The following is a 14018-nucleotide window of genomic DNA, read 5'->3' as shown; positions in this document are numbered from 1 at the left end:
AAAATCTTTCATTGTTTGCCTCACTCCAGTTGTCTAGAGTGAAACAAGACATGCAAATCTCTTGGAAGTCTGTCGATTCTGACGAGGACGATGCATTGTTATTGATCTGTCTTAGAGTGGATACGTAAATGATTGCAGAGATCAAACTCTGAGGCACAGATGCGCCCACAGTGTTGACACATTTGTGCTGGCGGCGTTCCTCTGTCGCCTGGGTCATGCCCGCTTCCCAGGCATCAAGACCGGTCTTACAGGTGGACCTCTAGGTGACCAGAACTTCGAGGAACGTAGCCACCATACAAAAGCGCAGATAGGCAAATAGCTTTGTACACTCTGACCTTGGCTGACAAGGCCAAGTTGCAATTTCGGAACACCCGGTGCATCAGACGTCCAAAGGAGGAGAGGCTTTTTTTAACATGATGTTGAATTTCAAAAGATAGATCATGGTTGGAAGTGAGAATACTTCCCAGATACATAAATTGTTGGGAATCAAACTGAGGGACTCAAACACAACTATTAAAAAAGGTTCAAATATTCACTGATGCTCCAGAAGGAAAATATCAAAGTGCAAGTCAATTCAGTCATTATACATACAGTCACATTCAAGGGCAGAGATTAAGTCTAGCCCTAGACTAAATTGGCCCTTTAAACCAGATTAACAGAAATCTGCTTTCTCTGTTTTTTAATAGTTCTAGACTAGTCAAGTCCAGAGTTTATTAAGCTAATTTCCTGGAGGAAGACTAGAGCTACTCCAGGACTAAATTGAGGCTTAAATTAAACCTTCCAGGAGGCAGGTTTAATCTGAGATTAATCTGATAGAAACATCACGCCCAATACAAACTGACACTTATGAACCCAGCACACCTAATACAGGGACAAATTTATATGTGTAAATATGGGTGGAGCTCTGACATCCCTGTGAGAGATTCAGAGAAACAACCTTGATCAACCACAGTGTGGACGCCTGAAATGATCAACCTCTTTAAACAACAGAATATTTGTTGAGCCATTCAAAGAGCCTTGAGTACACATCTGATACTCACAGGTAAGTGATAGAAATATAAGAGAGATTGAGCTGAACAGGTTTCTAATGGAAGTGATCTGGTTTAGTTGGGTTTATATCAAACTGGAATAAGTTCGACAGAAACACGTTTAAGCGTGTTAAATACTCTAGTTTAGCTGTTTACTGCACTGAAATGGTATTAGAACTGTATTAACAGTATGTCATTTGATTGGTGGTGAAACAAACTTTGGTGTTTCTGTCATTTTTTCACACAACAGAAAGACTAAAGAGACAAGACTTAAAAGACCTGCAGCTGAAAATCACATTTACATTAAACAAGTTGAAAATGACTCTTGACCATATATCTTTTGAGGAGAGATGTATCTATTTTATATAAGGATTTATGTTTTTTGTTAGAAAATATATCACTGGTACTTTGTACTTTAATCTAAACAGCAGGTCAGAGTTTGGATTGTTTAATGAGGTTATGAGTCACTGTGTTTAACAAGAATGATTGTGTTTTCCTCACTATCAATTATTATGAGATTTAACTAATATATATTGATTAAGTGGTCATGATCCAAATTAGTTTTAAGTTTGAAAAATACAGTTACTTGACCAATGTGTTGTACAATTTTTAAACATATGCAAAAAGCAAACATACATTACACATCAATGTTATACAAAACAGACATCTAACTGCACAGCTTGAAATGACAAAATACCAATATTTCAATAAATAGGATCCAACAAAAAAAAAAAAGCCAGGGAAAAAAGATGAGTTTTTAAAAGAGATTTAAAAGACACCAGTGTGGAGGATGTTCTAATATTCAATGGCAAAGTGTTCCAGAGCCTCGGAGCCATCACTGAAAAAGCGTGATCGCCCCAAAATTTACATTTAGACCTATAGGAAGAGTCAAGAGTTTCTGGTCAGAGGAACTAAGTGATCTGGACGGTGAGTAGTTGTAACAGATCTGAAAGATAGAGTGGTGCAAGGCCATATAAAGATTTAAAAACAACAACAAAATCTTAAAATCAATCCTATAAAGGACTGGCAGCCAATCTTAAGAAGACAGAATAGGAGTAATATGGTCCTGATTCTGAAAGCCTGTCAACAATCTCGCTGCAGCATTTTGGATAATTTGCAATCGTGATAAAGTGGACTGACTAATCCCTACATACAGGGAATTTCAGTAGACCAGATGTGAAGACACAAAAGTATGCATCATTCTCTCGAAATCATAAAACAACAAAAAAAAGGCTTGACCTTTGATCTTTGTGTTCTTAAGTAAAAAAAAAACCTGATCTTGTCAAATTTTATCGAATCATCAAAAAGTATACTTCAAGTTAATTTTAAGTATACTTAGTCAAATTAAAATTAAAATACATAAAAGTAAATGAAAGTAAATATAAAATTCAAGTATATTTAAAGTATACTTTATGTAGTAAGTGCTTTACATAAAAAAGGAAATTAAAATTATAAAATAATCACAACAGATGCCTAAGAAATAAAAATATGCATAAGAAATAAAATAGATAATAAAAAATATTAAAATTATTACTATTACTAGTAGTATACTACTAAGTGTACTATTTCAGCACTTGGGACTTTGGCTGAATCCCAAATGGCACACTTCTATGCACTTTCGGTCTTGTGGACTTACAATGGCTGCCGCATGCGCGTGTCCGTTAAGTCCATGAGACCGTAGGGTGTCCCATTCATAATTTTAGGTTTCAGAAGGGTGCCGCTCGCAGACTTGCGGGCTCAGCTGAAGTGCGCATCGAGGGCGCATAGCGACCACAAAGGCCCTGTCCCAAATGGCACCCTAAACACTCACGGCCTTCCTACGAGTCCGCACTTTAGTGGCGTAACGTCGCTTTGACTGTCGGGAAGAAGTCTGCCGCGGAGCTCGCACCAGTGTGGGCGCATCAAAAGTGCGCATCGAGGGCGCATATCGGCCACAAAGGGGGCGCTCAGGAGCACCCTTCTGAAGCCTAAAATTGACAAATGGGACACCCTACGGTCTCGTGGACTTAACGGACACGCGCATGCGGCAGCCATTTTAAGTCCACAAGACCGAAAGTGCATAGAAGTGTGCCATTAGGGACTTAGCCTTTATCGACTGTTTCTGCTTCTTCTTTGGCTGTGTTTTGATCCAGAGATTCTGTACACTTTTAGAAGATGCGTAATAGCGCCCCATACCGCATAACAGTGAAAACATGGATTGCCAGAAATTTCTGTCAATGGCAGGGAATGAGTTAAGTAGATTTGAAATAAATTCCTATGTACGCTATCAGTGAACTACACAAAAATTCACATACTCAGAATTGGGAACATGTCTGTTTTCTTTATGAATCAATATTTTCAAACATTGTATACTTAGAATACTTAATTATACTTTTAAGTATACCTCGATCAAAAGACTGAGTACAAGTAAAGGCCAAATAGTCAATATACTAGTCATTAAATAGTCAAGTATACTTAAGTTTAATTTTAAGTATTTTTCTGAGAAGCACATAAAAAGTAAGCTAAAAGTATACTTTCTTACTTTTAGTTTAAAAGTGTGTCTCATTGTCTTGTTACCCATTGTGTTTATAGCCCTTGTGTTTCTCTTGTTGCTTTGTCAGTCGATGTTTGGTGTAGCATGTGGGTGGTTCCTGGTTCCTTCATTGTGTGTTTTAAGTGTGTCCAAACTTTAGACTAGTAGTGTAGAAGATTTATCATCATCATTTCTCTTTCCAGTCATGTCATCCTCCAGTGGTCCACTGACTGAGAAGCTTCAGTGCTCTATATGTCTGGACGTGTTCACTGATCCAGTCAGCACTCCATGTGGACACAACTTCTGCAAGACCTGTCTGAATAAACACTGGGATGACAGCCAGACCTGCAACTGTCCATACTGTAAAGCATATATCAGCAAAGACCTGATATCAAGATGAATATCATACTCCAAGAGCTCGTAGATCACTATAAAAAGAAAAGTCCTGATAAAAAACCTGAAATTCTGTGTGACATCTGTGAGGAAAGAAAGCTGAAAGCCCTCAAGTCATGTCTGGTGTGTCAGAGCTCTTACTGTGAATCTCACCTGGAGTGTCATTTGAGAGAGGCAGGTTTAAAGAAACACAAATTGATCAATCCTGCGAGTAATCTGGAGGACTACATATGTCAGAAACATGAGAGACCTCTGGAGCTGTTCTGTAGAGATGATCAGACAATGGTGTGTCTGTCCTGCACTGATGGAGATCACAAGAACCACATTAGTTTTGAGTTTTCAATGTTTGTATCACTCTGTGTTTGTTCCAAACAGACTGTCTGTGTTTTAATGGTGGGCATTTTACAGTGACTCTTTCTGCAGGTTACATTGTTACACCTGTAGGTGGCGACAAGTGACTGTCTTTGATTTGAGTCATTGATTTTTCATTCACTCAAGAGATTCGTTCATAAACACTGTTTCATTCAGGAATGAATCACCACTACAGTGTGTTGTGGCTTTGTCTGTTCGGAGCAAATACAGACAATGAAACTGACAATAATTTGTCTAAAATATCAGTTGATCAGTATTAAATTTTTGTTTATTAATTTTTTGTATAAAAGCGATAGGGATATAACACTCATAATCGTTCTATATTCTGAATATCGACATGGCTGTGATTACCATATCACTTAGTAAAGTAATACCTCTCCTCAGCAAGACACAATTCGAGGAATCAAACGGTGCAGGATGAAGTTTAATACTTTGGATGAGGGATTTCGAAAACCCTAACCCCCTAAAAACACTGAAGTATGAGCAATTACAGTTTTATAAAAGCAGTACACCCCAAGAAGCCGTGGTTTACAGTGAATTTATAACAGCTAAGGGGGTTTTATGTACTCCGCTCTGCCTCGTGCCTAACAACGCCCCTTAGCTGTTATAAATTCACTGTAAACCACGGTTTCTTGGGGCGTATTACTTTTATAAAACGGTTACCACACAATACAAACATTAAAGTGAAAAAATATGTATCAATGCAACTTTCATGAAGTAAAATCATTAAAAGCCTTCCTTCCGCTGGAAAAAAAATAGTCCCTGACCGTGAACAGCAACAGAAGTTACATTATTACGCCATTAGATGGCGGCAAAGATTGTCTTTATTAGCGAGTCATTCAGTCGCAAAGACTTTTATATTGAAACTTGTTGTGAAAACGGAACAAGACGTAAATGACAAATGCTTTGACTAGTGTTGTCTGTGTCAGCAGGGCACGGGAAAACCCATTAAATGAGGACAAGATCGCAGCAGACATTCAAACAGATTTTTTTACTATGAACATAGGACTGACCTGAAGGAAAATGCTAAATTTGAATGCAGGTAATACACTCGGTCACTCGATATCTCTCTCACAATATTCTTCTACAGAATACAGTAAGCTTCAATGAACAAAATCAATTGAGAACAAACATATGTTTATGGTTGCTAAGACAGAGCAGTCAGCTGTATGTTTTCGGGAATTTTACAACGGCTTTGAACGTGGCCCAATCAATCAGAATCAAGGGCCGGAACTTTCCGTTTTATAAAGTAGGCTAACACTGATTCTTGTCTTGGCAAACAACATTAATAATTTGTTGATTGACCTGGTTGAGCAGAGAAACACAGAGGAGGAGAAAGCAGCCCGCGTTGAGCTCTTCACTGATCTCATCCGCTCCATTGAGAGATGTCAGACTGAACTGCTGGAGATGATGGAGGAGCAGCAGAAAGCAGCAGAGAAACAGGAGGAAGAGTTCATTGAAGAGCTGGAGCAGGAGATCACTGAGCTAAAGATGAGAAACACTGAGTTGGAGCAGCTCTCACACACTGAAGATCATCTCCACCTCCTACAGGTCAGTCAACATGATCAATGATAACGCAGTATATGACACCATAACACTCCCCATGCTCAAGGATTTCTCCTCCCTCCTGCTGTAGATTTACTCATCCCTGTCTAGCTCTAGAAACACCAGGACCTTGTCTGAGATCAGTATGAAGACTGATGAGTGTCTGGAGACTCTGAGGAGAGTTCTGACTCAACTGAAGGACACTCTACAGGAGAAACTCACGCAAAATGGTATGTCAATACATACATTGAAAAACATGATGTTTCACACAAATCTTTCAATCTAACCCCAAAGCTTGTCTATAATTCCACACATAAAAACATCTCAAAGAGCTGATAATGTTTTATTGTCATGTGTCTCTACAGAGCTAAAGAGGATGCAGCAGTATGCAGGTACAGTGCGCTAGATAACATTTATATACTCACAGCTTCATTATTCCACTACAGTATGATTAAGAACTGGATTAAATATTAAAAACATCTTCGTCACAAAATTTTTGTATTGTGAAGTTGTGGTTCATATTTTCTGTTTTCTCAGTGGATGTGACTCTGGATCCTGATACAGCTCATCCAAACCTCATTCTGTCTGATGATGGAAAACAAGTGAAATGTGGAGACATTTGGCAGGACCTCCCAGACAGACCAGCGAGATTTGAAAGATATGGAGTTGTTCTGGGAAAGGAGAGATTCTCCTCAGGGAGATTTTATTTTGAGGTGCAGGTCAAGGGAAAGACTGAATGGGCTTTAGGAGTGGCCAGAGAATCCATTAACAGGAAGGGAAAGATCACACTGAGTCCCAGTAATGGATGCTGGTCTGTGATTCTGAGGAAGGAGAATGAATATAGTGCCTGTGCTAGTCCCTATGTCTCTCTGTGTCTGAGAGTGAAGCCACAGCAGGTCAGTGTGTTTGTGGATTATGAGGAGGGTCTGGTCTCCTTTTATGATGTGGAGTCCAGCTCTCATATCTACTCTTACACTGGTCAGTCTTTCACTGGGAAACTCTATCCATTTTTTAGCCCAGAACCTGATGATAATGGTAAAAACTCAGGCCCACTGATCATCACACCTGTCAATTACAATAAATGAATTTACACCTCTAATATGAAGATGAAAAAGATTTTTATAATTAAAAATCCGAATTTTAATGCTTGTTTTAGATTTTTTAAAAATTCCACGGTTCACACAGGCTGAATCAGTTCAAAGTGGTACATAGATTGTATTGCGCCAAAACTAAATTGAGTAAAATATAGGCCTATAATTCTATTTTTCCAGTTTGTGAGAAATGTAAAATAGAAGAGGGCTCTTTGTCACACATGTTTTGGTTTTGTTCCAAACTGTTTAACTTTTGGACTGCTATCTTTGACTTTTTTTAAAAGCTTTTCAAAAAGAGATCAAGGCTGATCATGGCCTTGTGATTTTGGGATCCTGAGACATTAAAAACGCTTCCAAGCTTTCAGCAACGACCTCTATTGATGGTCATGGTTCTTGCTAAAAACAATAATTCTTCTGTACTGGAAATCTTCAGACTCTCCATGCTTCAAAGCGTAGTTGCATTAATTGCTTAATGTCATACAACTTAAAGGTATATGTTCTTTAGAACACAAATTCACTGCCAATTTCAAACTGTATGGCAGCCCTTCCTGAATTATGTATCAGTCTTCCTTCCTTCCAGTCATGCTCTTCCTGTATTAATCCCCCCATCTCCCCGCCCCCTTTTTATTTATTTCTTATTTTTTCTTTTCTTTTGATTCAGTTGATTACTGTTGCTAAGGTGATTTTGTATTGTTCGGTCACTCTTGCATTTTTTTTCTTTCTTGGTTTGTATATTATGCACAAACTCAAAATAAAATATTTAAAAAACAATATTGAACAATGTTTCATAAATATTCAAGCCATTTTTTTTCTCTTGTCTCCATGGGACAGAGTAAAATGCACCAAATTAACCAAACTAAGGTCAATTGTTATATTAAGGCTGTTTCTATCTCAATTACAAAATGTTCTGTGATATTACACTCAAAAAAATTAATTCATTACCTTCACTTAATTTATTTGAAGAAAGCTTTTACACACAATTTCATTTAGTTCATTCAAAATAAATTAGTTTAGTTGCGTCAACACAATTTAGTTGGTTTATGTCAAATTAATTTACTCTAGTAAGTTTAACTTTTATTACATTACTCAAAATATTATTATTATTTTTTTATGTTGGCCCAACTAATTAAAAAAAATAAACAAATAAATACTATGGAAGTCAATGGGGCCCCACAACTGTTTGGTTACAAACATTCTTCAATAAAATTTTTTTAAAAAATGTTCTTTTGTGTTCAGCAGAAGAAAGAAATTCATACAGGTTTAGAACAACTTGAGGGGGAGTAAATGATGACAAAATTTTAAATTTTGGGTGAACTATCCCTTTAAGACGACAGAACAAGATGACAGAAAAAGACCCCCTGAAATCCTGAAGTCCCCCTAAAAAAAGTTTTAGTTAGCTTTTAGTATGAATATGTTAGCCTTAATGTTAAGCTGGTGTGTTCCAAAACAATAACAAAATTCGCATTTAGGAGATTTACATTTTCTCACATCTGCTAAAATGGATCATGGATTTTCATGACATCACATCGCACTTCAGCTTCTCATCAAATCTTCTGTCCAATCAAATGCTCTCTAGAATCTGAAGTCCCGCCCCCTCCTACACTATCAACAGACAAGCTGCAGCTGAAATCGGTCATTTGTTCACACATTTACTAGTTTCTACATGGTGAATGACACATAGTTCACTATATAGGGGATAGGGAACGATTCAGACAGTGTAAATATGTTTTCCATTGACGCGAATGAAGTCCGTTTTCACGTTAGTAGAACCACCGCAGCACGAGCACAGTCTGCTCTGGCTAAGGGACACGAGAGCACAGAGCGGATCATATCCGCGAGTCGGCTCAGACCACAAAAGTTCGATATATCGCCCTGTCTTCCTGTTTCAGTTGAAATTACGCCAACACGTTGAATAATGCTGTGCTTTCCAAGACACTTCAGAGGGCCTTTAAGATGTAGAACAAGATGACAGAATGACGACAGTTAAGATGACAGACTCAGAAGTCAGTTAAGATGACAGAACAAGACGACATAAACAAACAACATACACATCAACATATACTAATTTATCTGAACAACTAGGCAATGACTGTTGACAAGGACAACTGTATAGTAGCCTACAAAGCACAAAGCAGTCGACTTATTTTTGGCACAAATGGAACCCCATATTGTCACGTTATATACTGATGGATCTAAAGATCCCAATAAAATGAGAAGGGTCTGGCTGCAGACCATAAGCGAGTGGAGCTCCACTCTCAAACAGGAAATACGTCACCTCCACTTGAATTAATAAATGAGGACCAAGATGGCGTCGCTGTGAGTTTTTCTCAGGTAATTTTACCACAGCGTCGCTACAATGGCAGACTGACGCTGTTGTAACGTGCAATGCATGCAAAACGCATAGGGTTTGCGTGAAATTATGCACAAAAGGATGAATAAACATGATGGGTTTATATATTACTTACGAGCGATATTGATGCCTCGCCAATGTTAGCTGATGTTGGATGACGGCTAGCATATATGCGTAACCTATGTTGTCGTGCATAATGAAAAGACACGATTGTTTTGTATGTGAATGTGTCTAGCGTTCGTTGTATAACGTTAAAAAGTCATATGAGGAGGTTGTTTTAACATTTAATTTTTCACTCACATCCAGGGCTAGGATTAGCACGGAGGATGCAACAGTCTTTATATTTTAAAGGTATGTTGCCAAAAGTCAAAGTCTTTTTGGGCCATTCCACTGAATGGGTGACATTTGATTGCTGTAACTATTTTAAATTAGACTTAAGTCTATACATTTATTTTTTTTTATCTGTTTTTTTCAACACTGAATCTAATACTGCACATATTTACCTATTCAAAATGTGTATTGGTCAATCTCAGGAAACTTTATTTAATTTTTTTTTACAAGATTTCAAAGCAGAAGATTGATGCATGTTTTCAGTCCTGTTCCCAAAACTCATGTGGCATTTAAAAAAAAAAAAAAAAAAAAAACATGTTTAAAAGCATGTCAGTTAATTCCTTTGTATTCACCTAAAGAAAGTGTTTATTTTAAAGAAATGGTTAGTTATATGTTCAAATAATTCATAGATGCACCTATTGAATAAAATGGGTAAACTCTGGGTCACACTCCAACACAGTAGGTGGCGATAATGCACCTTAAGGTTGGTGCCTCCCGCCATAAAACAAGAAGATTATGCCACTTTCTGAGACTCTCGCGCGAACAAATGAATACCGTTGTATGACATCTCTCTTAACTTAGCACGTGAGTTGTGTAAGTTTTTTTTTAAACGGCTGTTTGTTTGTTTTTGTTTTTTTGTTTGTTTGTTTTTTTGCGGTGCTGTAAGATTACATACTAGGCTTATAGGTAAAGTAGGCTATACTTTACTGTAAGCGCGCGTCTCGTTCGTTTAAAGACACTGACTGGGGCATGAGTTATTGTCGTAGTCAACAATGCCACTCATACGGTGCATAGACATTGACTTGCTATTCTGAGTGCTAAAAGGTAGGACATTTTATACAATATTGGAATAAAAATAACATGATGTGGTTTATGTTACCTAACACACACTGGCCACTGATTATTCGACAGCAAACATCCGCAACAATTGATCTTCAGTACTCTTTGATGGATCCAAAGAAAAGTAGTAGTGATGAAGATACAGATATTTGTGACCGGAACAGTGTGGCCAGCAGTGTGGACAGCACAGCAGAGGAAATGTTTATGGATGGCCTTGACTCTGTTCTAGATCAGTGAGTTTTTCTACACATTTTCTTGAGGGTTTTTAACATTGTACTTTAGCACTTAAATTTATGATGTGGGTTAAATATTGTCTTTGATGCAAAGAAATATAATTGTATGACATCCCTCACAAAAATGCAATATTGCTTGCTTTGCTATAGTAACAGCAACTGTAATAAATGGGAGTTTGAAGGAAACATTTTAGGTCCATAATAAATAATCACATTTCTATAGTCATAAAAGCCATAGTCATAATAGCAATAGACTATAGCAATATTTATATTTGAATATAAAGATAAACACCAGCAACAACATGCCTTTCGGGGCCTTCTGCCACAATTCTTAATACAATAATTCACACAAAATTCTGCCATCATTTAATTGCATTTACTCATGTCATTCCAAGCCTATAGATCTTCATATTCAAAACACAAATTAATATATTTTAAATGAAACCTGAGAGGTTTCTGTAACTTCACTGAAAGTTCAGGTAACCAAAAATACATAAATAAATAAATAAATAAATAAAATATATATAATTATTATTTTTTTTTTTTTTTTGTTATATGTAAACAAGCCTTAAATGCCTATTAACAGAAGATGAATCTTTGTTGTGATTAAATTAATTTGAATGAACAGTTATTAATGTATATTTTCAGACTGACATGAACATTTGCATACCATCAATGCAACAGATTTTTTAAGGAGAAGTGTTCTTATCACTTTTCCATCACGCTGTAAAGAAAATTAGCCAACCAATAAGATTTGCGTTTTTAGTCACATGCCTATAGCCCCTGGGGTTTAATATAACTACGACTTGGTGGCTCTCATGAATGTGTTTTGTTTTGCTAAGCGACAGTGAATAGCAAAGGAAGAATCCAAAACCGACTCTTTACTCTTGTATTTGGCTCTTGTGTCTGTACTCTTGTATTTGGCTTTGTTTGATAAACAGCCAATACAAAAATCTGAACAGCTGCCTGAAAACAAATAAATACTGTTTGACTTAATTTCTTTTCCTTGTCAAGCAGGATAGAAACAAAGTTGCGCAGCGCTGCTTTGTGAACGGGGTAACCGCTGTATTTCTGCTTTTCTGTAAGCGGCATCTACTGTCGGAAAGTGAATTTGTGTGTTCATTCAGCCTGTCTTCCATTTTTTTTTTTTTTTTATGCATTGGTCTGAGCAGATAAATCAAATGCAAAAAAATCATTGTGTTGGTGTAAAACAGGCCTATAGTCAACAGAGATGTGAAGAACATTGCTAATCCTGTTTTGTTTTTCTCTTGTGCAATGCAATAGGCCTTCACCTGGCATTTACCCACCAGAGGAGGACTGTGATTCAGAGGCCAGCCTACAGCAGAGAAAAAGATCCCGTCTGTCCTCCACATCTGCTAAAAGAACTGTCAGGGAGGGTGAAAATGATGATTTATCTGGTGTATCAACAGAAAGGTGGCACAACTCCGATGAAGCAGATGATGAGCCACTTTGCGTAGACTTCACTCCTGTCCAAGAACCTGGCCCTCAGATTTTACCGAATAGGTGTAGCAGTCCTCTGCAGTTTTTTCAACTGTTGTTTCCAAAAACAATGTTGCAGAGCATTGTAGGGCACACAAATTGCTATGGGACCAAGTGCAGAGATGTGGGTGACCGTTGGCTCTACATTTCTCTAAAAGACTTGAAGTCGTACATAGCACTGGTAATTTACACAGGTCTCGTGAAGTGCTCTTTGCTGACAGAATATTGGAGGGAGTCCCAGTACTTCAGTCCATCCTTTCCTGCACAGGTCATGTCTTATCAAAAATTTGTGACAATCGCCAATGCTCTTCATTTCAGTAATACCAAGGAAGATGAGATAAATGACTCGAAAAAGGGAACAGCAGCCTATGAACGGCTGGGTAAAATTCTACCTCTGTATCAACTCATTAGGGAGGTTTGCAAAACTTACTTTCATCCCTTTCAGAACATCACCATTGATGAAAGAATAATGGCAGCACAGCCTAGGAAGCCTGGAATCAAACTAGGCATCGAAAACAAATCTACAGATAGAGGGTACAAACTCTTTGCACTGACAGACTGCACCTGCGGCTATACATGGGACTTCTTTATTTACGAGGGGAAGTCATGTACGTCACAGAGCGAGGGCTTGAGTTACGAGTCCGTTATGGCATTGGTGGATGAAAATATGTTGGGCTCTGGGTACAAATTGTTTGTAGACAAATTTTACACCAGTCCCACACTCTTCAGGGACCTTCTGGGTAAAAAGGTCTGGGCTTGTGGCCCTGTTTTGCCGACCAGAAAAGGTTTCCCAAAAAACTCTGTGAACAGACTGTCAAGGAATGCTCCACGCGGCACCATGCGTTGGATTAGGAATGATGAGTTGCTGTTTGTTGAGTGGAAAGGATCCCAGGAAGTGCAGATGTGCTCTACATTTCATAAAGCCTATGAAGGTGATACTGTGCAGAGAAAGGTGAAGGGTGACGCACATTGTACCCTTGTGGAGGTCCCTATTCCAGCTGCAGTGTTGGACTACAACAGGTTAGTAGAGCAGGTTTTATTCTTGCCTAGAGATTGCAAACTCAAACTCTGAAAAAATCAGCTGTAAGCAAAGTGACACATCTGACACAATAAAGCCACTCCCCCTGTATCTCTTGCTCCAGAACAAAGCAGTTCAGAGTGCAATTATTTTAGATTAAAGGCATAGTTCACCCAAAAATGAAAATTCTGTCATCATTTACTCACCCTCAAGTAGTTTATTCTATTTTGACGATTAATATCCAACTTTTAATTTCAGAAAATATAAATATGTATGCAGTCTTTAAGCTTTTAAAAATTGCTAAATGCACTTTTTTTTTTCTTTTAAGCTTTTTAAACCTAAATAAATTAAATACTTTTAGTTGATTAACTTGCAATAGTAGAGTATTAATATTTTCTTTCAGCTGCCTTCTCAAACCTTTAAGCAGCTGTTTTTTCTTCTTTGTAAATGTGTTTAAATTCGTGATATTTTCCATACTCATCTTTTAATCTTCCACAGGAATGTGAATTATGCTGACTTTGTCGTGAGATATAAATCAAACTGATGCTCTCAGTATTTAATATGATTGGTATCCATCCATCCATCCGAACCTACTTTTATGCAAACTTCCAAAGGAAATCCAAGGCATCCAGTAGCTTATACACAAGACCACACACACACTCAATTATAGCAAATATCAAAGTCCAATATCACATTCAGAAATGCCAGAAATAAATGTGCAATATAAATATGTAAACACTGAAGGTAATAATAAGAACTGATAGTTCAAAAAAAAAAAAAATGTGTGTTATATATATATATATATA

General features: G+C 37.5%; 2 protein-coding genes and 1 pseudogene across 6 annotated transcripts in view; 2 read left to right on the top strand and 1 right to left on the bottom strand.

Moving 5' to 3' along the window:
* stim2a (tromal interaction molecule 2a) overlaps nucleotides 1–14018 on the bottom strand; it is a 165035-nt gene that overhangs the window by 125849 nt on the left and 25168 nt on the right. The window lies entirely within an intron of this gene.
* LOC127518702 (piggyBac transposable element-derived protein 4-like) overlaps nucleotides 1–14018 on the top strand; it is a 33760-nt gene that overhangs the window by 18855 nt on the left and 887 nt on the right. The window contains exons 1-3 of one of the 5 annotated variants that reach the window (XM_051905753.1): nucleotides 9938–10446; nucleotides 10534–10694; nucleotides 11979–13214. The exons of the other annotated variants lie outside the window; for them this stretch is intronic. Of the exons in view, the coding sequence (XP_051761713.1) occupies nucleotides 10570–10694; nucleotides 11979–13214 (1361 nt within the window). The 5' untranslated portion in view covers nucleotides 9938–10446; nucleotides 10534–10569. Of the gene's footprint in view, nucleotides 1–9937; nucleotides 10447–10533; nucleotides 10695–11978; nucleotides 13215–14018 lie in introns of those variants that run through there. 5 annotated transcript variants of the gene reach the window in all.
* LOC127518903 (E3 ubiquitin-protein ligase TRIM39-like) lies at nucleotides 3403–7866 on the top strand (annotated as a pseudogene).

The sequence above is a fragment of the Ctenopharyngodon idella genome, chromosome 1 (genome assembly GCF_019924925.1).
Source record: "Ctenopharyngodon idella isolate HZGC_01 chromosome 1, HZGC01, whole genome shotgun sequence".
Taxonomy (NCBI): Eukaryota; Metazoa; Chordata; class Actinopteri; order Cypriniformes; family Xenocyprididae; genus Ctenopharyngodon; species Ctenopharyngodon idella.
This window is presented reverse-complemented; position numbering and strand designations above follow the sequence as displayed.